This window comes from Melospiza georgiana, chromosome 11, assembly GCF_028018845.1.
Source record: "Melospiza georgiana isolate bMelGeo1 chromosome 11, bMelGeo1.pri, whole genome shotgun sequence".
Taxonomy (NCBI): domain Eukaryota; kingdom Metazoa; phylum Chordata; class Aves; order Passeriformes; family Passerellidae; genus Melospiza; species Melospiza georgiana.
The window spans coordinates 19,111,366-19,135,281 of NC_080440.1; the positions used below are offsets into that span (position 1 = coordinate 19,111,366).

The following is a 23,916-nucleotide window of genomic DNA, read 5'->3' on the forward strand; positions in this document are numbered from 1 at the left end:
CCTTTACTGTGTAATGCAAGTGCTTCTGGTCATTCTGAAACCAGTCAGTGTCTCATAAAACCTCCAGCAATTCTTAGTTTATGTTCCAGAGCATCAGCTTTTCCTCTGGCTGTATTTACTGTGCTGGAGTGAGGCACTAAAGGGAGGGTTTGGAGCCTGTAACACTGTCCTGCTGCTGCCCAGTTTAATCACATGTTGAAGGTGTTCAGCTTTTTATTCCTAGTTATAAACCTCTTCTGTGAAATGAGGTTTGTGCTTGAGTGATAGAGGTTCAATAGATGCAAATTTTAAGTGGAAAAAAGCAGTGCCAACCATGGCCATGACTGGGAGAGCTCAAACTTTTTCAAGTGAATGATGGAAGTAAAAGTGGTCATCCACAGCACTTTTTGAGGGTCAGAAGAACTCCCATTTCAGTGGATAAAGTGTTTTTATACGCTTCTGTATATTTGATTTCCTACTCAGTGGTTGGATTATTCCAAGTTATTCCCTGCATTCTGGGCAGAAGCTGGAGCCTTCCCTAGAAAACTCAGATGTTCTGTAGCACAAGCTAGGAGCTACCTTTAAAGCAAGTTTTTGTGAATTAGACATCACTGCTTTCATAAGTGGCCAGAAAATGTATTTACAGCCCAATTAAATAGTGGAAATGAAGGGGAAAAGGTGGTTAATTTGGCAGCATTGCTGATTACAGCCTTGGAGAGTGTGAGTTTGTGGGTCAGAAAACACAGAAGCTAAGCTTAAAATAGGAAACAGCAGAAATTCAGTTTGAAAAGTGAAGTTAAAAGACAGACAAAAAATGTTAAGACTAAGGAAAGTTAAGAACACCAGTTGGCTGTATTGGGAATAACACTGTGCTCAGAAAATAGAGCCAGCAAGTCACCAGAACACAGAGGATGAGCAGTTTGAGGCTCCACATGGCCAGAACAGCTTTGGCCCCATTATGACCACGCTTCTATAATCTCCCTCGATGATGCTGTTTAATCTCATGGTTCCTCTCTTCTCTAATGCTCCTGTTTTGTTTCCCCCAGTTCACAATGCCAACCTTAAGCTTAAAATAGGAAACAGCAGAAATTCAGTTTAAAAAGTGAAGTTAAAGGACATACAAAAAATGTTAAGATTAAGAAAAGTTAAGAACACCAACGGGCTGTACTGGGAATAACACTGTGCTCAGAAAACACACCCAGCAAGTCACCAGCACACAGAGATGAGCAGTTTGAGGCTCCACGTGGCCAGAACAGCTTTGGCCACATTATGACCATGCTTCAATTGATGATGCTGTTTAATCTCCTGGTCTCTGTCTCTTCTCTAATGCTCCTGTTTTGTTCCCCCAGCTCACAATGCCAACCTTTCCTGTTGTTGTGAAGATTGGACATGCTCACTCAGGCATGGGAAAGGTGCAGATGCTATTTGTTGCATGTTGGGAGCCTGGGGGTTGTCCCTTACCTGTGCATGCTCCTTCCTCCCCCGAGATTTTACCTTTATTTATGTCTTGGATCCCCCCTTGCAAATCTCTGCCTGTCCATGCTAAGAAAGCATCTCTCTCTAGGAAAATTAAGCCATGCCCAAAGTACTTTTACAACTTGGCCTTTGCAGTTTGAGAGTTGCCCCGTGTGGGATGTGCTTTGAACTGTGCTGAGATGCTTTCTGCAAGCAAAACCTTGTTTATTAATGTATTGTCTGCACTGAAACTCTTCAAGAGTCAAGGTCTGTTGCACAATCCAACTTTTTGGAGCTGGGAGTGTGGGAAGGTTTTGCCTTGGTTCTTTGTTGGTTTCAGCTTGGTACTGAACGTTGATTTCCTATCTTGATGTGCTGTCTGTGATTGTTTCATACCTCTGTATAACTGCTGCTTTCTTTCTCCAAAGTAATTGCATTTCAGTGGTGAGTACAGATGTTTTGGTGTCACTTATCTCACAGTGCAGGGCCAGTGGGAGAGCATTTAAATCCCATTTTCACTGCTATCAGTGCCAACTTCTAGTCCTTGCAGGGTAACTTCACCCACTGAAAACACTTCAGTGCTAGAAGTGGTTAGATTTTAAATCAGTTAATCAGAGAATATTTACATTTATCATCCTGAATCTCCAAAGCTCTATGAGCATAATATTTTCCACTATTTAGAGATAGAAAACGGATTTAATTACAACTTGTACTGTATGTTATTTTTTGCCTATGATTGTTTTGCTTTGTTTCATATTTAGTAAATCATTGCAAGTCCAGCAGGCAATTTAATTCAGAGCAGAGTGAACCACTAATTAAACTGCACTTTCTGTGGGTTGCATATGTGAAGTGTTAGAATGTTTATGCTGTACTTTGGATATTAACCTCTCATTTAGAGAAAAGGGGTAATAATGCCCAGAAATGTTCCTCGTATTGAATGTCTAGAAATGATTTTTCCTTTTAGCTATGAAATATTTCAAACCCTCCAGGACTGAATTCAATCAGAGAGCAGAGGAAGGTTCCCCTGGCAGCCCAGCCCTCCCTGAGGGCACTGCTGGCAGCAGCATTTCCAGAGGTCCCACTTAAATCCACACAACTCAGTCAGTCTTCAGAAAATCAAGTTGAAACCAGGCCTCATGTCTGGTTTTTTGCTCTCAGATGGCAAATTACTCTGTGTCTTTCTCCATCAGAGAGCTGGGGGCACCAAATTCCCTTTATTGTGCCACCTCCCAGCCGTGGCCCTCAGGTTCTCCAGTCCCAGGAGAAGGAGAAGAAACTAGGGTGTGCTGGGTTTGCACAGAGCTGCCAACTCCTCATGTTGGACACCATGGGCAATCCTGAGCTCCTCACCACTCTGAAATGCCCTTTGGATCAGAGCCCCACTTCCCTCTTCTGCCCCTTTCACTCCTGCTTGCCCAGCTCTAATCCCCACAGGGATTGTCCCCCCTGTCCAGAGGTGATGTCTCTGTCCTCCCTCTGCCCTCCAAAATCTGCTTCTCCTCTCCCCTAGATCAGCATTCCCCACCTGTCCATGCCCCTGTTCCTCCAAGGTGTAAAGCTGATGGTTTAGTGTCACTCACACCTCAGCAGAGCGTTCCACACCGGAGAAATCCCACCCTGGAAAGCCCTGGAATTCCCACCCCTGGAAAGCCCAGCTCCTTCAGAGCAGAGGGGAAAATGAGAATGATGGAAAAATGAGAATGATGGAAAAATGAGAATAAAATCTGCTCCCTGTGCTCCTGCCCTCCCCAGGATATCAGGACCCTTCAGCTCCTCCCTCACGGGAAAAGCTGATGGGATGATGTCAAAATTCCTGGTGGGCTCCACGTGTATTCAGTTACCAGAGCAATTTACAGAACCAACATGAATCTGCATCCATTGGAATTGGAATTGCATGTCACACCTAAAAAAAATAATTTTGAGGCCTGAACATCTATAATTGACTAACATTAAAAAAAACCCCCCAAAACAAACAAAAACAAACAAACTAAATAACCAAAACAAAAACCAAAACAAAACAAAAACCCCAACCCAAAATAAAATTCAGTGCCTGCAAATTGCTTTCTCCAAATGAGCAGGTAATATTTTGCCTAGAAAACTAGATGTATTAAAGCAGGAATGTTACAAGACCTAGAAATCAGATTAAATATCAGATTTTTTTTAATGCTGTCAAAACCATGCTTCTCATGAATTTGCAACCGAATTCCACATTTTATTCCTAATTACTGTTTTCTTCTCTTGTCTGTGCTGTGTTCTTGTGGCTTGATGGCTCCAGATCAAGGTAGACAACCACTACGATTTTCAGGACATAGCCAGCGTGGTAGCACTCACTCAGACCTACGCCACCACTGAGCCCTTCATAGACTCCAAATATGACATCAGGATCCAAAAAATAGGCAGTAACTACAAGGCATACATGTGAGCCAAATCCTTATGTTCTTTCCTGCTTTTGTTTCAAAGTTGATAAGCACCAGTGAGATGAAAGGGTGTTGGAGGAGTCTCTGAGATGGTGCCTCCCTTGTCACACTCTATGGAAAGAGTATTTAAAACTTTCTGGATTTATCCAAATTCTTTTTATCAGTTGGTTGTGGCTGGGAGGAGGAGGATGAGACACAAGGTGAGCCTGCCAGAGGGGTTTTGCTGCTAACTTGTGTTCAGTATTTTAATTTAAAGAAAGGAGCAGTTGGAAGAGGGTTTGGTTGCACAGAGGTTAACTCAGATTTCTCTGTACCTTTTCATCAATTTAAGGCTAAATTTTCTTCACATTTTTCTTTCCCCCTCTGAGGATAAGTTGGATGGCATTCATTCACAAAACAAGCTTAACTGCCACACTTTAATGGAACAAAGTCCTCTCCTTTCAACATAACCCATCAAAGACACAATCCAATCTTGGAGTGGCCCTCACAGAATCATGAAAACCCCTTCTCATGTTGGAGTCCAGGTGTTTGTTTGAAGGCCATGGCTAAAGGAGAGGCTCAGGGGATGTTTCAGCTTCACAGATGACATTCAGCTGGAGCAGCAAACCAGTTGTGAGGCAGCAGTTGAGCTCTGGTCTCTATTTACGCAGATTGTTACTCTCTTTCAATTATCAGGCAGTGTAATCTGACAAACACTCATTTCATTTCTCATTTTGTGACAAGTTAGGTCATCTCATGTCTTTGTTCCTTCACACTTACCATCCTGAGGCAGGGAAAATGTACCAGAACATGGATAAAAATACACAGTTACATGTCCACACCCACATCCAGACACAGGGATATTTCTCAAGGAACTCCTGAACATTATTTCTCAAGGAACTCCTGAACATTGGAAGGATCAGCAAATCCTTGTAAATCATTTGTAAGGTACAGTCAGGTTCTTTATCAATAAAAAATTGCAAGCAAACTGTAAACACTGAGAGAAGCTGGAGTTGGGTTAAAGCCAATCCATAAAATATTTTATAATCTAAAAGACAGGGTTGATGTTAAGAACCAAATAATTCAGAACAGCCATGAAGAAATAGAAACCTTGGTCCAGGGTGGGATAAGGGGAAGCATTTCTCTCTTTCGGTTGATATTGGAAGGCCACACACTCTGGAGCTCTCACCCAGACATTGCTGGCACAGATCTGCTGCTCTGCCCTCGCCTGGTTCTGAGGGGGCACTTGGGAAAGAAAATCCAAGGTCTGGCTTCCCAAAACCCAAAATTCCCAAAAGTGCTCAAAAATCCCTGCTCCCTCCCACTGAGGGGCTCAGGAGAGCACAGATCTGGTGGAAGCACAGTTCCCATGGGTCAGACCCACCCTCAATGTGGACACCCAGTGCTTCTGAACCCAGAATTCACTGAGCACTGCAAAATCAGCGTGATGGAAATGTGAGTTGGACAGTGACCAAAGCAGGACACCCAAACAGCTCATGAGGATGCAGAAGTTTCTGGAATATTCAGTGGTTTTGGTGATACAGGACTGTGATTTCAGCTCCCTGTGGAGCTCAGGTGTGTTGGGCCTTCCCCACCTCTCCCTGGCGGCTCCAGATCCTTAAGCAGATGTTACAGCTTTTATCCCCCAGCTTTCCCAGGAGGGTTGATTCCAGTTCTGGGGGTTTGTCTCACACTGCTGCTCCAGACCTGATTTTCCCCTCTCTGAGGATCCCATCCTGCTTTTCTGGCAGCCCCACCAGTGTCCCCTCTGTCCGTCCCCCTGTCTGGGCCATGCCATGCTCCAGTCCTACTGGTTTCCCAGCCTGCTCCAACCTTCCTGTCCCTCAGTCCTGTCCCCTCATGCCAGAGCTGTTCCCATTCCCAGGATGTCCCCAGGATGTCCCTCAGCCCTTGGATCCTCCTCAGAGCCATTCCCAGCCTGGCTCTGGGCCTGCTCCCCATCCCCTCTTCTCCCCACACACCTTCCCAAGCCACTCTGCAGGCCTGCATGGGGATTTCCTCTCTTTTCCTCTCTTTCCTCTATTTTCTGTCCTGTCAGTTCTTCGACAGGCAGATTCCTTGTGTTGTGCTGCCCATCTTTCCCTTTCCCAAATAAACAGAGCTGATTTTTCCCACTTTAGTGTGCGTGGGAAAGGGATAAGGCCCAGCACTTGATGCCTCCAATGCATGGTCAGGTACCAGATGCAGCACTGGGCTCATCCCCTGTGATAGAAATCGGACCAAAGCATTTTGTAGAAGAAAGCCCTGCTTTTTTTTTCCCCTTTTGACTTGAAATTTAAATGCTGTTCAGTGTCAGGAATAATTTTGGAAGAGTCAACCCTGGTAAATTTATCATTCTGAAACATAAATGTTTCTTCTCTGCAGAAGCAGCAGTTGGCCTAAGGGACAGCAAAAATAAGTTAAAATGACAGCCTGTTCCTCCTACCTTTTTATTTATTTTTAAGTTTCTACTCAGAAACTCTGGGTTCATCCAAATGCTAAAAGCCTAGTGATCATTTTTTTTCTCCAGATTCTTTATCACACACCAAAATGAAATATGGGCTCGTTATTACAAAGCGGCGTGGAAAGGAGAAGATTTACCAAATGTCTGAAGAATTCTTCATGTGCACATACATATACATGATGTCAGTAGAATATTGTTCTACAGCTGGTTCTCATTTTGCTCTGTGACACAGGAACAGAGCACTTAGAGAGCCACCACAAAAAATACCAGCTGAACATTTGTTTTTGTAGTTTAAAGAGAGTTATTAAGAACCTCGGGTTTATAATTCTGTGGGAAATTGTGGTTTAAGTGGATCCATGAGTCACCAAACACTGGTGCTTATCGTCTGTCAGTAGAGATTATGGCCAAAAAAGCAGGATTGGATCCCTGTAAATACCACAGCCCCTCTGGAGGCTGTGTGACACACACTTAACTGCCCTGGGCACCCGGGCAGCGTTCAGCTGACTTCAAGGAAATCCAGTTTAAAAGGGTCACACACCATGTAGAAAAACAGAAGTACAAAAGCTCTGTATCTAAATCTCCCCTGCAAAAGCAGGACTGCGAGTCCAAGGCTTACAGTTCTTTGATCAAAAGGTCAATAAACCAAAAGTAAAGCACATCAAGCAGAGGAATAGGGCTGGAGGATCAAACCACAGAGCAGGCTGCCTACCCAAGAAGAGTAGGCAGACATTTCTACATATTTTTCTGATGACAAGTCCCTGTCCCAGCAATTTGGATTGGATACTGCAAATGCTACTAAATAAAGCAGGAAGGTGTTGGAAAAGGGGAAGCTCAAGTTACTATGAATTGTTTAGCAATTCTAAAACAGTTCTTCCTTCTTGCAAAGACCAAATCGAGTACAAACATGTTAAGCCTAAGTGTAAAGCACTTAAAGGTGTAGGAGTTGTTTTATTTATTGTTCAGTGTTTGGTTAAAGAGGAGGAAATAATGATGTGAAAGGCTCCTGGCAATTATCAGACGTGAAGAAGGGTGGGAAGCCTGCATGTTTCAGATATATATAATTACAGAAATCATCTCTAGGGCTTAGGGTGTCTGGGTGGGTAGTTTTGGATCAGTTCACCATGATCTCTCATTCTGGAGTTCATCTGTGTCAAACCCACAACCTCCTGAGATCCCACCAGTGAATTCAGTGTCCACAGCATCCCTCAGCCCTGCTCTGACCCTCGTAGCATCCTCACAGCCAGCCAAGCATCCACTGGGAGGCTTCTGCAGGGGCTTTTCCCAGTGTGGAGGGAAAATAGGGCTTCAATCTGGCCATCTTTGTGTCTCCAGTCAGTGGTGCTGGGATTCCATCACTGCAGCTGAGAATCTTGAGCTAAATACTGGCTAAAAGCCTTCAGGATAACCATTTCTCCTGATTTAGTTACATATTCTTTCCTAAAAGATGCCTAAAAGGGTGAATTCTGATCAATTCCCATAAGAAGTCTGCAAGAGGATTGAATTGTGATTTGTGGGATTTTCTCTCTGATGCCAAATGTCTGTGTGGAGTAGTAACGAGCCTAAAATCATTAATTTTTAAGCAGGCACATGTATATAAACACCACCTTAAAAAACTGAGCAGAAATCACACACAACCTCTCTGCTAGCTGAGGTTTCCTTACACACAACACTCAACAAGCACCTTCTCTTCTCTTCTCTTCTCTTCTCTTCTCTTCTCTTCTCTTCTCTTCTCTTCTCTTCTCTTCTCTTCTCTTCTCTTCTCTTCTCTTCTCTTCTCTTCTCTTCTCTTCTCTTCTCTTCTCTTCTCTTCTCTTCTCTTCTCTTCTCTTCTCTTCTCTTCTCTTCTCTTTCTCTTTCTCTTTCTCTTCTCCTTCTCTTCTCTCTTTTCTCTCCACAACACAGGACATGGCATCATGGAAGAACTTTAAATTTTATGAAGGTCCCAGAGAAATATCAACATTCCCCCACAATTGCTACTGACCCTCATAATTAACTTAATGGGACATGGAAAGAGAGCTCTGGCTGCTGCCTGATACACTTTTAATGCTTTGCAGATGTTCCCTTGATTTTACTAACTGGAAACACTTCATAACTTGTATGCACAGCCTGTTCCCAGTACAGCATTTAGCTTTCACAAAGCAGCAATCTTCCCAGCCCTAAGGTCTGAGAGGGAAAAAACCTTCACATGGATTTTTTTCTTTCTTAGAGGTTAAATAGGAGAAGGTGAATTGACACAGAGTGTTTAGGTTATATCAGTAAATAGCAAAGAGTGAACACTGGAGGAGGAACCAAAATCCAGCTCCAAAACACACCTGAAATCACTTCAGAGGTGTTAGAAACATAAAAGTGTTGCTTTTTGAGTGTTGGGACACAGTGGGGTGGGTTTGAAAGGAGAAGCTGAAGCTTCTTGACATTTACCTTTGCAGTGCCAGCGTGTTACAGATAATTCAGTTCCTTTGTAGCTGGCACCAGCTCATTTCTAACACTGCCCCTTCATCAAAGCAGGCTGAGTTTTCAGAAAACAACTTAAATAAATAAATGGGGAGCAGAAATTTCCCAGCCACTCTTTGTCCCTCCAGTACAAAGTGTATTCCTGACAATGCTCTTCCAACCCCTCACGGTTCAGATGCTCGGTTCCAAGCTGGGGAAAAGGTGTCAGTACTGCTGCTGCACTCATGGGAAAAGCAGAGGCATTTGATGATGGGAATGTGAAACCCCTGGCTGCCTTTGTAATGTTTTCCCCCTTTCAGGAGAACTTCCATATCCGGGAACTGGAAGACAAACACGGGCTCTGCCATGCTGGAACAAATTGCTATGTCAGATAAGTAAGTGGAGTCTCGTGTCAAAGGTAATTAAAGAATTAACAGAGTTTGGTTTGAAGTGGATTTTTAAAGAATGCCACTGTTGGTACACAAGTCACAGTAAGTGCATGCACTGTGTTCATTTGGGGAAAAGGAATCTCTCAGTCAGGGGAGAGAGCAGAGGCAGGAGTTCCACGTGGCTTCAGAGTTACCCACCCACACTCACAGCCCCAGGGGTTATGTGAGCCCCTGGGTTCCTACATCCACATCTGCTCCCAGAAAATATCTGGAATTCCCTTCAGAAAACTGAATTTCACAGATTGACCTGTCAGTGATTTCTCCTGGTTCATTTGCCCTCTCTTGTCCACCAGTCTCACACCTCTTTTAAACTTTCCTCCTTCTACATCCTACCACTCCCCTACATAACCAAGCAATCCAGTCTGCCTATTTAAATCATATTTTCCCTATTTAAATCCCATTTCTCTTTGCTACTTTCAATCCCAAACTCCTTACTTTTCATTTTATAAATTTCCACTCAAGTGCACTGTGAGGCTTTTTCCCCTGTTGCTGGGATACACTGAAGCTTTATTTCCCCTGTGCCATCATTCCAGCTCTGTACTTTGGTTTGCTGTGCTTTTCCTTTTCTTTCCCATTCTTATCCTGGATAATTCCTGCAGTCCAGTTGAAAACATTCATGCAGCAGCACTTTGAAGCTCAGAACTCTTTTCTCAATCCCCCTCATTTGCTCCACAACCCATAAACCTCTTTTCCCTGCAAAACAAAATCTCAGAGGCTTTTGAATGGCTGTGGATTTTCTGCTGTTCAGCTTCTCCAAAGGCTGCCACCAGTGGAAGCTGAACTAAACTCTGTGCAGTGAAAGTGGAATTTAAAAGGTGTTTTAAAGGTCAACATTAGTCCTGGTTTGTTTGTTTGGGGCTTTTTTTTTTAAACCTACAACTTGGTGCCTCTTAGGAGCTGAGGGAGACACAGGAACAGAAGCATTGCCTGCCCTGGAAAGGTGAAAACAAGAAAGAAAGACGGGAATTCCAGCTCCCTGCTGTCCAAGCCCTGTCTAGACTGTGTCCTCACTGCTCTCCCCTCTGGGCATGGCCTGCAGCCACATTATTTTCCCTTTCTCATTCCCTCCCACCTCCCTGCAGAAAGTGAGGTTGTGTGCTCCCTGTGAGCTCTGGGCTGTGTAATTACAGCCCGTGGGCTGCTGGAACACACAAGCTCCACTTGTGCCCCCAGGACAGCAGGGCCAGGGATGGGAAATGCTCCCCTGCTCCTGCTGGGAATGCTGGAAATGCTCCCTGAGCTCTGCCCCTGCTCCTGTTTTTCAGTGGAGTCAATTAGAGCAGAGTGGGGATTTTCCCATTAACACACCAGCCAGCAAAGCCAAACTTCCTTCAGCTGGTAGGGCCAAAAGCATGGGAAAGGTGGATATGGTTCCACCAGGGAGGAGAAATTCACAGAAGAAAGAAGAGAGTGGCAGGAAGGGACAGGGAAAGGGGTCACAATTCCACCTCCCACCTGGTATTGCCCCCTGGGAGCAATCCTTTGTCTTTAATTTTGGTTTTAATACATCCATGGATGGGCAGGAAGTGCCTTGAAGGCACTGCCTGGTGGGCATTGCTGGCTGGACACAAACCTCAGGGCAGAAATTCAGAGAATAAAGAAGAGAGTGGCAGGAAGGGACAGGAGAGGGGTCAATATTTCTCATTTACCCCTATTTCCCCCTGTTCCAAAGCTCCTGCTGCCCACAGAGCTGTGCCAGCTGTGCCCACCTCCTCTAGCACACCTGCTTTGCCCCCTGGGAGCAATCCTTTATCTTTAATTTTGGTTTTAATACATCCATGGATGGGCAGGAAGTGCCTTGAAGGCACTGCCTGGTGGGCATTGCTGGCTGGACACAAACCTCAGGGCAGAAATTCAGAGAATAAAGAAGAGAGTGGCAGGAAGGGACAGGGAGAGGGGTCACAATTCCTCATTTACCCCTGTTCCAAACTGTGCCCACCTCCCCTGGCACACCTGGTATTGCCCCCTGGGACCAACCCTTTATCCTTTATCTTTCTCCTTTATTTCTGCTGTCCCCACTGGCTCTGGGAAAAGAGGGCCCATGACCTTTTGTCAAACCCACTGTGCAAGCCTTGGGTTTCAAACACTCCAGGCTGCTCCATCCAAAACCTCTCTTCCCGAATGGATTTTTCCAGCTCTGTGTTTGTTGGCAGAAGATGGGCTATTAAATATACTTTCATAAATCTGATTGATGTTGCAGTGTTTTAGAGAAAATGTCCTCGGCGTTGTTTCCATTTCGAGTCCAGATATTTACTGTTCAAGACAAGTTTTGTTGTCCCTGTGACTTTCTAAGATACACAATATTTTACAGCCAAAAAAAGAGTAAATTATTTATAAGCAAGTGCATGCAAAAAGTCCAGGCAGCCAGTGCATCTACAGATGTTGAATTTGTCAGGCATCCAAAAAACCCTCTTATATTGGACAAAAACCATGTTTCTCACAGGAAAAAAAAGTTATTTTCATTGCTAAGATATTACCATCAGGATCTTTTCAAATCAATTTCTTTGTATTCTGCTTAAAAGAAAAACTTTTCCATTGGAACAGATTAGATATAAGAAAATATCAAGAATGTGACTTAATAAGTTTACTTGGAAAGGATGCTGTTACTGAAGATATTTATACATGAATCAGACTCTCAGCCCAGCAAGGAATTTCCTTTGATCCCACAATGAAATCAAATCCTTTGTTTATTACAGCAGAGGTTTTTTTTTTCTGTGGAAAATACTATGAGGTGGCAAATCCATCATCAGGACCGGAGCAGGAGAGGGGCTGGAAGAGGAAATAGCTCTGCTTTAGACTCAGCAGTGAGCCAAGAGGAAAATTCATGATCAATGAACGCTTTAAAAATGGGGTTGTTTAGCCAATGATGCCCTTCAGTTGGTGACATCAGCCTGCATCACTGCAGGATCATTTCCTCCCTGCCCACCCTGCTGGAGTCACTGAACATTCCCAGTGCCTTTGGTGTCCTTGTCTTTGGGCTCTCAGAGCTTGTGCTACAGGAATCACAGGAACTGCCTCACTCTTCTTATATAAATAAATCTTTCCCCACCCCCTTGTTGGTCAGATAATCTCTCTATTCATGGAGAAAAAATGAAAATAAATCATATTGCTGCTGGTAGGATGGGTGAAGAGTCCACCCTCAGTCTCTTACCATGACATTACAAAATAAACTGAAGAATTTTCGTGCCCAACTCTGTATGAAATTGCCTTTTTAGGAGTTGTAGAATTCTTTGGAATTATTTAAATTCCACTTGGGTTGTGCTGTAGTTGTCTATAACCCTACATGAAGAACATACCCCTTGTCTGCATGCTCCACAGCCCCCATCATGCCATATTTTTGTCCTTTTGCATCACCTGCACGGTTTTCCTGCCTGGGTTTCTCCTTTTGCTCAGTGCTGTAGGAATAAAACCATCCTGGCTCCATTAGAAAACATTGGGCCACAATCTAGGATGGTGCCTCACTCATTTTCCTGATACAGGAGCCAGACCCATCCAATGTAGTGGAAATTCTGAATTTAATGAAGTGAAAATTCTGAATGTGACATTAAATATGTTATTAGGTGAGCCTCTAGAAAATCAAGAGCCTGATGAGACACTCACAGAGCAAATTATTTTTGTGAAACAGGTACAAGCTTTGGGTTGACACCTGTTCTGAAATATTTGGTGGCTTGGACATCTGTGCTGTTAAAGCTGTACATGGGAAGGATGGAAAAGATTATATTTTTGAGGTAAGAAATCCTGCTTTTTTTTTTTTTTAAATATCTGCCTTTACATATTACAAACAGCCAAGGAAAGAACCTTTCTGATAGCTGGGCATTGCCTTATTTGTGTTTCAGGCAAGGCTGTGTATTTTTGAGCACTGTTTCAAACATGATACAAAGCCACAGGTCCAAATTAGTGGCAAAACTTGCTGGAAAATGTAACCCTATGGATGGGAATGTCTTCTGGTGTTGGAGGAAATGTACACAAAGTGCAAAACAAAGCCAAATGTGGATGGCACATTTTGCCAACCCTGATGGTTTCTTTCCTGAGCAGCCTCAGCAGCTTTTCCAGGAAGGTTTATAGATAGCACCATCCCAAGGGAACCCCAACAAAATTATACCTTGCACTGGAAAGGGAGATTAAGGATGAAGTGGAAACAACTTTACTTTTTTTTGTAGCCTAAATATTGCCCTGAAGATCTGAATCCTCATGAATCAGAAGTTTCTGCTGTAGGTAATTTTGAAAAGTTGAAGTTTTTCATTTCCTTTGAGGTTTTTTTTTTTTTTTATGGAGAAATATCATTTTGTGCAGCCATAAAACAAGTTATCATCACTTTCCTATCACCATTTATTCAGCACCTTCCACGTTCCTAGAATTTTATTCAGGAGGTGGGCAAGGATCTCCAGAATCTCCTCACTCCAAAAAAACTGATAAAGCAAAAAGGGCAAGCTTTAAATTAAAAAAGCTGCTTTAAAAGGGCAGCTTTTTTAATTTAAAAAAATTAAATAACCACTGCAAATTCTATAATTGACTGAGACTGCTACTCAACAAATCCCTTGATTTTCCATGCCACAGTCAGACATAATTTCTAAAGCCCAGAATTCTCAGAGCTGCAGAGCATTTTAATCAGGGTGCAGAATAGACCTTGCAATTAAAAAAAAAAAAAAGAAATAAAAAGAGTGGATGGAAGTGTGATAATTCCTGCTGTTGTCTGGAATCAGCTGAATTGTCCTGGAGATGGGAATGCTCATCAGCAAGGACATTTAGAATCTGTAAAAGACATTGAAATGTGGGGCTGTTTGCAAAGTTCACATCCACCAGAACATCTGGAAAAATTAGGATATCAACAGTTCTTACACTGCAATTTTAACAGAATTCTGGGCTACAATGAGGAGTGGAAAACTGTCTGCACCAAGATAGGGAGAATTTTCTCCTTTTGTGTTCTTTCAGCATGGGAAAATAAAAGTTATTAAGGCTGGCACGTGCACGGTGCACTCGAGAGAGCTGAGCAGGACAGGCAGTCCAGAAATCCTGGGCTGCAGCTCCAGGAAAAGATGAGGAGTAAAGGAGGAAAAAATGAGGGGGAAAATGAGGAAAAAATGAGGAAAAAAATGAGGGAAAAATGAGAAAAAATTAGGAAAAAACAAGGAAAAAATGAGGATTTGGGTACCACTGACACCTTAATCCTGCAGAACTCACCTGACAAGGAACACACAGATTTCCTAATGGGTGAAATAACATTGGCAGATTTGTTCTTGCTGATTTTCACTTGGCACATTCAGCCAGTGTCACCTCCAGTTGTGTGTCACCTACCCTGGGAGGGAATGGGAATTAGGGGAGAATTCCAAGTTTTCTTCACATATCCAGACCAGTTTTCTGCTCTCCAGAAAAATGTCATCTCCAGATTTGCCGAAAACGACAAAATTATTAAATTTTGACAAAATTATTAATTATTATTCAAGCCCAAAGCCACCTGTGTTGTTCTGTGGAGGTTTGGGCTCTTTGTAGATTTTCAGGTGGGAAATGTAAGAGATTTTTGCCTTTTCTAAACCTGGTGTGGTTCCCTGGGCAAAACTGCCTCCTCCAGAGGAACACAGTGGTTCTTCCTGTCCCACTCCAAGGAACTGGCTCCCAACTCCTGCTGGGGAGGAATGAACTAATTAAAGGATGGCTCAGCTAAGCAGAGGGGCTGTCAGGGTGATCAGGATGAGAGCCAAGTTATGATTTTGTGTAACAGCCTCATCTCTTCATTTGGTGTTGTTCTTTCCCCCTCAGTGGGAATTCTCAGCTGCCAAGCATCAGACAAGCTGTAGAAACAGGATTTTATGAACACATCACTGCAGCATGCAGCAATTTTTGCCTCCCCTCTTCTTCCTGATGAGACATCAAATCAAGGTCCATTAAACTTTTAACTTCTTAAATATAAGGACTTTTCCCCTTTTAAAATTAACACTTCTGAGGTTTCAGTGCTAGAAGGAGCAGAGAATTGTTTATATTTCTGATCCCACTGAATATTATCTTTCCTGTTTCATTCTTGGAAAAGCAAAGCTCTAGGAAAGTCAATAAAAGCTCAGGGTGGTGATGAGAGCAGTAAAAGAGAACAAATGGAAGAGAATCCTTCAGAGTGGCCTCCCAGAAGTCTCCCAAATTTTGTTTTAGATTAAATGGGCTGCTGCAGGTGTCTTTCCCACTTGCTTCATTTTGCCCTGAGCTAAGTTAAAATAGGCTCCCAAGTGGTGTTTTTGACTTAGAAAGGATTTCAAGAAGAAAACTTTCACTGGAAACCAGCAGAGGAAATGAAGAAACAGTGTTTGTGCACAGTTGTATGGAAAGTTCTGCTCTTGGCCTCAAATTCTTCAGAAGCTCGGCTACTTCTCCTGTGCTGCCATCCAGGACAGAATTCCTCTGCTCAGCTCAGGGAGGGAGTTAAATCCAGCTGTAATCACTGATAAACTCAGAAGTCTCTCTTAATTTCTGCTCTGGAGCATTGCTGTACTCACCCACCAAAGGGAATGGTTTTGCCCAGTTCTCACTCTGCCAAGCATGGACCTTCCAAATCACCCTGATTTAACTCCCCCTTCCCCTGTACTTACCATTTGTCCTGTTTTCTCCTGGAATTCCTGGGCTTTTCCCTCAGGAGATCCATCTGTCCTGCCAGACTGACTGACTGACAGCCCCCTGGCTGCTCCAGCGTGTTCCTCTTGTATTTCAGCATCCTGGGAAATGCCTTTTCCCACTTTATCCACAGGACTCTTTACCTTTGCCCTTCCTTTAGCCTGCCCAGCTCTGCCTTTCCCAGCCCTTCCCAAATCTCTGCCCAGCACATCCCAATCCTTGGGGTGAGCAGCTGAGCTGGGTGTGGGAATTTCTCCTTCAAACAGCACGATCACTTTGCAATTACTGATATTTTATAATTGCTCTGGCTCCTTTAGAAATCCCATTTCCCTTCCTAATTACAGACTTTCTCTTCTTTGTGTTGCCAGTCTCAGTCTTGTACCCAAATTTTATCTATTCACCTTTCCCACTAATATTTACAGTCAGTCCCTGGGTGATAAGAGAAATTCATCCCAAAGAACTGGCCACTGAAATGAAAGTAAATTGATATAAAAATGCAATTTCACAGAGATATGAATTAAGGGACTGTAATTCATAGTCACCCATGTTTTTACTGGCATCTGCAAAAGGAATGTATTTGATTTTATAAATTACAGATGTCTCTTTTTTTTTTTTTCTCTGAAATCCTCTTAGTGGGAAACTCCAATATTTTAAATAGCTGAACTATATGCTGAACGAAAAACTGGCTGGGTTTAAATGAGATTTTAAATCTAGCACAGGCTGTAAATAGACTGTTTATAAACAGGGAGCTTTGTGTGTGTTTAAACTTTGTCAAATCTTCTGGGGGGGGGGGAAATGCCAGCCTGACATTCCTGTAATCACTCACAGGATTTAAAAGCTGTTGGTGTTGCCCAAAATATTCTTAAGATACATTTATATAAAACAAAAATATAAAACAGTTGTCATTAAATCTTGTACCAGGAATGAAAATTGACTGTATTCTGTGAAAGGAAAAGAAAATACACCAAAAAATCACCATGAGAGCATCCACCTGGATCTCAGGGGGTGCCAGAGGTGCTCTGTTGCCACTTCTTTGGCCAACAATATTTATGCCCCTGTGGCAACAAACCCAAGGATTTTAACAAGGTCAAAACCTGTCCAAGTGATGAGAGACTGATAAGGACAAATGGCTCTGGTTTTAATGCCAAATCTGTTTGAATCTGCCTCAATTTGTGACTATGCCTGAAAATTCTTTACTCAAGGAGTGTAACAACCTCTCTGCTGGAGTGGCCACGAAGATCTGGCACCTCCAGGCTCCTTATTTTCACTTTTCCCACCAGTTCTGCCACACAGCATGGCAGTACCTCCCAAAGGAAGCTGATGTGTGAACCTGCAGTTGTGGAAGTGCTTGAGAGCAAAAATTCAGTCCAAACCCAATCCTCCAGATCTTAATCCTGCCTAATCCTTTGGCAGGATTTATTGGAGATAATTTATTTCACAGTCATTCCAAGTAATTGTTTTAATGCAAGTGCATGGTAAACCAAGGGGTTTTTTTCTTTGCTTGTGAAACTTTAAACTGATGTTGGGTAAGAGGGGGGCTCATCTACACCCTATGGTGCATATTTTTTAAAAAAACTCTCATTAAAACAGATTTTTTCAGAGCCAAGACATCACTCCTGCTCTGAAAATCAGATGGTTTGCAGTGAAGAACCAAACATCCAATGCCTTTCATACCCAAACATTCTGTATTCAGTCATCATTAACACTCCACAGCCCTGGCACCAAGCAAATTCCTCTCACAAGAAACAGCTCAGGATACAAGGAATGGATCTTTAACATGTTTTTACAATTTTTAAAATAGAAGTAAGTGAGCAGAAATTAATATTAAAGAGACGCTCAACCCGCAAGATTACATTTTACCCCTCCAGAAATATCAACTCTTAATGGTTGATCAACTCTTCTCTTAATTAATGGAATTTTCCACTTAAATCTACGGTTGTTAAAAAAGATGGTAAACTTTAAAAAACCTTTCAGTGTACTTATTAAACATCTCTGCTGCTGGTGTGGCCCTAGAGTCAAAACCAATCATTCATTTCTAAGGAAACATTTGTTCTGCAGTTCAATTATTGTGCATTGTTTACTCTGGGGTTATTTTCAAGCCTTTTGGCTGTGAGGAAGCTCAGAGACCTCCTAAATCTGAAAATCCCAGCTCAAACATTGCCAACATTTTGGTTGCCAGCACGCGATGCCAGTGAATCTTGTAAATGAACAAACAGAAGAATCATGGAAATTATTTGGGACTACAAGCTAATCCCATTATTGGAACAAAATCTTCCTTTGTCACTCAGAATTTCTATAGCTCTCATCATAATTTGCAAAGCTCAAAATTTATATTATTTATAAACAATAAATCCTTCCCAACTACTGCAAGGTGCAATGTTCTTTTAAATCCAAATATCCCTTTAAACATCCAACTTCTGTGTTTCATTCCTAGAACCTCTTGAAAACCTAAAAGAAGGAAGGCAAAACTCTGCTCTTTGTTAATAAAGGAGATGTTCTGTGGAGGGATTGAGAAGAGTTTTGCTGCCTCTAAACCCCTTCCATGCAATGTGGGTGTGTTCCTGCTCTTCAGACTGATCCCTGTGCACCCCTCAGATAACAAAATTCTTCCACCCAGACCTGTGGGAAACACCAGAGTCACTGCAGGTGACATGGACATGCCCTGGTGCACATGCAAAAAGAACTGCAATTTCTCAAAAGTGAATGAAATCCTATTATTTTTCTAAGCAGGAATGCCCAGTGCCCTTGTGAATGACTGCTGGGGTTATGTTATGCTCTTGTTTCCCCTGAAACAAACACAGATATCCACAGAAGTGGATACACTGGAGAAATAACAAATATTCTGGAGAAACAACAAATATTCTGGAGAAATAACAAATATTCTGGAGAAATAACAAGTGCTTGGGACCCACTGAAGTGGCAGGATTCAGTATTGGTTTTATTCAGCAGAATGGGTGTGATAAATAACCACAGAGCACTATTAACCTGTCATGTTCAGAATGGAATTGTGCCCATTTTTATCTGCCTCTCTGCCATCCTGCTTTCTCTGTAGAAATTCTTATTCTTTGCAGCCACACTACTTTTTTAAAAATTATCAATAAGAACAAAGGGTAATTCATTGAAAACTTAAAAAGTTTTGAAGTTTTTCATGAATCAATAAGGATCCAGATCTCCCTAGCAAAACTCCACAAACTGGCAGGGAGCTGAAGTTTAACTCTGCATTTCCCTGGGATAATTCAGCTCCTGAAAGTGGAGTGGGCCCCAAAATCAGGGAAAGGAGGAAACCTCAGCTGAAATTCCTGCAGATCGCTGCACAGCCTGAGAAATCTCATTGTACCTTATCAGCCCTGTTCCCTGGTGTGTGCCCAGGTGTGAAGTGAAGCTTTTTCTGGAAGGTTTTCTCCTCCCATTTGGTGGGAGGCATTGCAAAGTTGCTGCTCTCTTGTTTATTTTCTGATGGAACACATAATGCCTGTAATTCCTGTGTACTTCTGCTGAAAGCACTGCTGTAAATGCACGTCCTGCAAAGATGAGGAGGATTTCCTTCCCAGCACTGATGTCCCGTTGCATTTTGCAGGTGATGGACTGTGCCATGCCCCTGATTGGGGAGCACCAGGCTGAAGACAGGCAGCACATCACCGAGTTAGTCGTAAGCAAAATGAACCAAATGTTGTCCAAAACTCCTATTCCATCTCCTCAGAGACCCACTGCCACTCAGCAGCCTCAGGTAGGATAAAATTTAATTTAAATTCAATTTTAAAAACAGCATCTTGGTCTATCGTTTTAAGCACAAAGTTTTTTGGACACCTGTGGAACCTCAAGGATTTGGGAATTACCAACACATTTTATCAGTTTGTTACATTTCAAACAGATTGTCTCTAGATGTAATCAAGAAATTAAAGTGTTATTGTTTTTCTACCTGTGGATTCAGGGAATTACCAGGCTCTGTACGGCTCAATTCAGTCCCATATATAAAATATAATGGAAAAACTAAGGAGCACTGTCATAGAAAACCCTTTTACTGAGGATGTCAAAAAATAATACTGAATAATTCTTGCTCTTGTGAGAAATTAATGAGGTTATAATCTTTTTTTTAATGTGCTACAATTCATGAAAATGCCTTAGAAATCTAGGAAGCTCCTGGAATATGTTCATTATAGTGGAAGATTGAGTTAAAATAGAGCATCTTGGTCTATCATTTTAAGCACAAAGTTTTCCTCCAAGAATTCAGACACCTGTGGAACCTCAAGGATTTGGGAATTTTCCAACACATTTTATCAGTTTGTTCTATTTCAAAGAGATTGTCTCCAGATGGAATCAAGAAGTGCAAGTATTGCTGTGTTTCTACCCATGGTTTCAGGGAATTACCAGGCTCATTTCAGTCCCATATATAAAATATCATGGAAATACTAAGGAGCACTGCCATAGAAAACCCTTTTACTGAGGATGTCAAAAATAATACTGAATAATTCTTGTTCTTGTGAGAAATAATTGAGGTTATAATATTTTTTTAATGTGCTACAATTCCTGAAAATACCTCAGAAATCTAGGAAGCTCCTGAAATAAGTTCAGCATAGTAGAAGATTCAGTTACAACAGAGCATCTTGGTCTATCATTTTAAGCACAAAGTTCTATAGTTTTAGGCACAAAGTTTTCCTCCAAGAATTCCAACACCTGTGGAACCTCAAGGATTTGAGAGCTTACCAACACATTTTATCAGTTTGTTCTATTTCAAAGAGATTGTCTCCAGACAGAATCAAGAAGTGCAAGTATTGCTGTATTCCTGCCTGTGAGTTCAGGGAATTACCAGGCTCTGTACTGCTTCCTTTCAGCCCCATATATAAAATATCATGGAAATCTAAGGAGCACTGTCATAGAACATGCTTGCTCTGAAGATGTCAAAAATAATACTGAATAATTCTTGTTCTTGTGAGAAATTAATGAGGTTATATTTTTTTAATGTGCTGCAATTCATGAAAATGCCTTAGAAATCTAGGAAGCTCCTGGAATATATTCATTATAGTGGAAGATTGAGTTAAAATAGAGCATCTTGGTCTATCATTTTAAGCACAAAGTTTTCCTCCAAGAATTCAGACACCTGTGGAACCTCAAGGATTTGGGAATTTACCAACTCATTTTATCAGTTTGTTCTATTTCAAAGAGATTGTCTCCAGACAGAATCAAGAAGTGCAAGTATTGCTGTATTCCTGCCTGTGAGTTCAGGGAATTACCAGGCTCTGTACTGCTTCCTTTCAGCCCCATATATAAAATATCATGGAAATCTAAGGAGCACTGTCATAGAACATGCTTGCTCTGAAGATGTCAAAAATAATACTGAATAATTCTTGTTCTTGTGAGAAATAATTGAGGTTATAATATTTTTTTAATGTGCTGCAATTCATGAAAATGCCTCAGAAATCTAGGAAGCTCCTGAAATATGTTCAGCACAGTAGAAGACATGGGCCAAAGGTTGTAAACAGATGCATATTTCATTTATTTTATCTTGCATGGCCTGACAGTTAAAGTGTGTGGATGAAGAATTCTGCCCGTGGCCCAGCTGGCTCCCAGGAACCACCTTTGTGTTTCTGTTTCCATTTCCATGTTTTAGGAACATTGGAGTGATCCTTTTAATAACTTTGGGGAATGCGGTGTTTTTGTAAAAGAACAGAAAATTTGGGAGAGGTGTGGATTTGCAGGGTAAGGGATTGTGTGGAATTAAATAGAAGCCAGTAACAAGTGCTGACCTGGGGGGGTTGTATTTTAAAAGGGCCTATAAATCCCTTTTATTGCCAGGACTGAGGAGCAGGGGGATGACTTTAGACTGAAATATATTTAGATTAGACATCAGCTCTTTGGAACGAGGGTGGTGAGGAGCTGGAAGAGTTTGTGGGTGAAATAGAACCAAATCCACCCTGCCCATGACCTGTGAAGGGTTTTGGTGCTGCCCTGCCCCTCCTCACTCCACAGGCATCAGCTGAACACCAGAACCAGCCAAACTGTAAGCCAGGAATTACCAAGCCTAAATAACCAAACACCAAGCCTAAATCAAGGATCTATTTTTGCTCCCAGCAGGCTCCACACCAGGTAAACAATTTGAGAACAATTTTGTGGCCTACCTCAGACAGACCAGTTCTTGAGGCAGAGTGACTAATTTGTTCTTCAAATACCTCACCATGCTTTAAGATATAAAAATACCCCATCCCACATGAAAAAATAAGTGGTGTGGCTTCTATTTATGCTGCAGCCACTTGAAACTAAGCACAAAATTGTTGCAGCCACAGAACCACATACAATGGAGAAGTTTCCATCCAACATGACTCAAGTCCATTGTAAAAAGGGCGCTGAGAGGGAAAGAAAGGGAAAAAATAAATCCCCTTTTGCCAAAATAGTTCCTTTTAGGAGCAACAGATACTAAAATGAAGCAAAGAGGCAAATTTAGAGTTATCCAGTCAATACAAGGCAACACAAATCAAAATTTAAAGTAGTAACAGACTTGCCTGTCACATGAATAGATTCATATTTGATATTTCACATTTTGGGGAAAAATATAAGGTCTTGGGTAGGCTGTCCTGGATTTCAGAGCAGCCAGGGGAGGAGCAGGGCTCAGTGTTACTGCTGTCATCCAAAGGAGCTGGCTGTTTGTTGGATGTAAATAAAATTCCCAATCATTCCCAAAGAAAACCTGCCCACCTGAGTCCAGAATGAAAGCAGGATCCAAGGAGCATTTTTAGAAGTTTCCTAAGTTCCTCAGTCATTGCTGTCACTCAGCATGTCCATGGAAAGGAGTTTTTGTTCTCAAACCAGAGTTTGGGATGGATGCAGAGACAATATTCTGGCATGGTGGAATTCTTGTTGGTTCTTTTTAGTTTAGGTTATTCCTGAAGGATTCAGCCCTTGCTGATGGCAACAAGATGTTATTCCACATTAAACTTCTTTTCCTTAGCTTATTTTACATTTGGGGATTGCACTTGAGCAAAAAAATGCAGTGAAAACCAGAGACAGTCCTTCAGAATATTTGCAATATCTGTTAGTTTTACTCTCAGTTTATCAGACTCTTAAAATTGGCCTTGTTCTACCATTTAGGGTAGGAAATGGGGACTTAATTTTCTGCTGAAGATTCCATTTGCAAATACCCATAAATCTTCCCAGCTTTAGGGGAAAATCATGAGACACATTTGAAGGATTTAAAGCAAACAACTCCTCATGCACAGTTAATTTTTAGCTGGGTTTTGCTAAGAGTAAAATCAGCCTGTTGAAACAAAACTGCCCCTTTCACTTTTGAACAGTCTTTCCTAATGTAAGAAATTATTTCCCATTCTTGAGAAACAGCCAGTTCATCTGCAGGGCAGAATTGCCCATTTCTACAGGTGACACAAAATGCAAAGCCACTAATTTATCCCAAATCAAATCTGTGCACATTTTCAAACCAAAATACTGGAGCTATCAAAGAGTAATTGCTGAGTTTTGCTGCTTCTGCTTTTAAATGAGCAGCCTGTGCTCAATAATGCAGTTCCAGGTGTGCCAGGTTCTGAATTTCTTTATTATCTGGGAGTTTTCAGAAGTGTTTCTATTTTAGTCAGTCCAGACTGGGTGACTGTACATAAAAACATACCTCAATTTCTGAATGCCCACAGTGGTCAGCCCCACTGCAATTAAGCATCCATCAGGAAACAAATCAATGATTGAGAAAATCAGCCTTTGTTTGGCACTGGGCAGCCAAGTCCTGGTGGGGATGGTTGGCCCTGCAGTGCTCTGGCAAAGCTCTCCTCTCACAGAGCCAGGAGAGCAAATTCCAGAGGGAAACCTCCCAGGGCAGGGCTGGGATTGTTAAACCCATTAAACCTGAGATATCTGAATGGGGAGATTTCTTAAATATGGTGTTTCTGTGTTATTTGTTTATTTATCTGCAAACTCTTGCCCAGACTCTGTAGCAAGTGCTGCTGGTGCACAGAGGGCAGAGAAGTTGGGCAGGAGGAGATTTGGACCCTCAGAAATTCCACCTGTTTTGGTAAAAAAAATCCATCAAAATGAAGCTGTTTCTGTTATTTAAATCATGATCATTTGTTTCACCCCACACCATGCTGAAAATGGAACTTTATCTAGGAATGGGATTTTAAAAGTTTTCCATAAACAAACCTGCTCTACT

The 23,916-nt window shown here is 42.0% G+C and overlaps 1 protein-coding gene across 1 annotated transcript in view; it reads left to right on the forward strand.

The window, feature by feature from the left end:
* SYN2 (synapsin II) overlaps positions 1–23,916 on the forward strand; it is a 194,082-nt gene that overhangs the window by 148,750 nt on the left and 21,416 nt on the right. Inside the window, exons 6-10 of the mRNA XM_058031905.1 lie at positions 1,329–1,391; positions 3,710–3,852; positions 9,045–9,119; positions 12,799–12,901; positions 19,348–19,497. Of these exons, the coding sequence (XP_057887888.1) occupies positions 1,329–1,391; positions 3,710–3,852; positions 9,045–9,119; positions 12,799–12,901; positions 19,348–19,497 (534 nt within the window). The remainder of the gene's footprint in view (positions 1–1,328; positions 1,392–3,709; positions 3,853–9,044; positions 9,120–12,798; positions 12,902–19,347; positions 19,498–23,916) is intronic.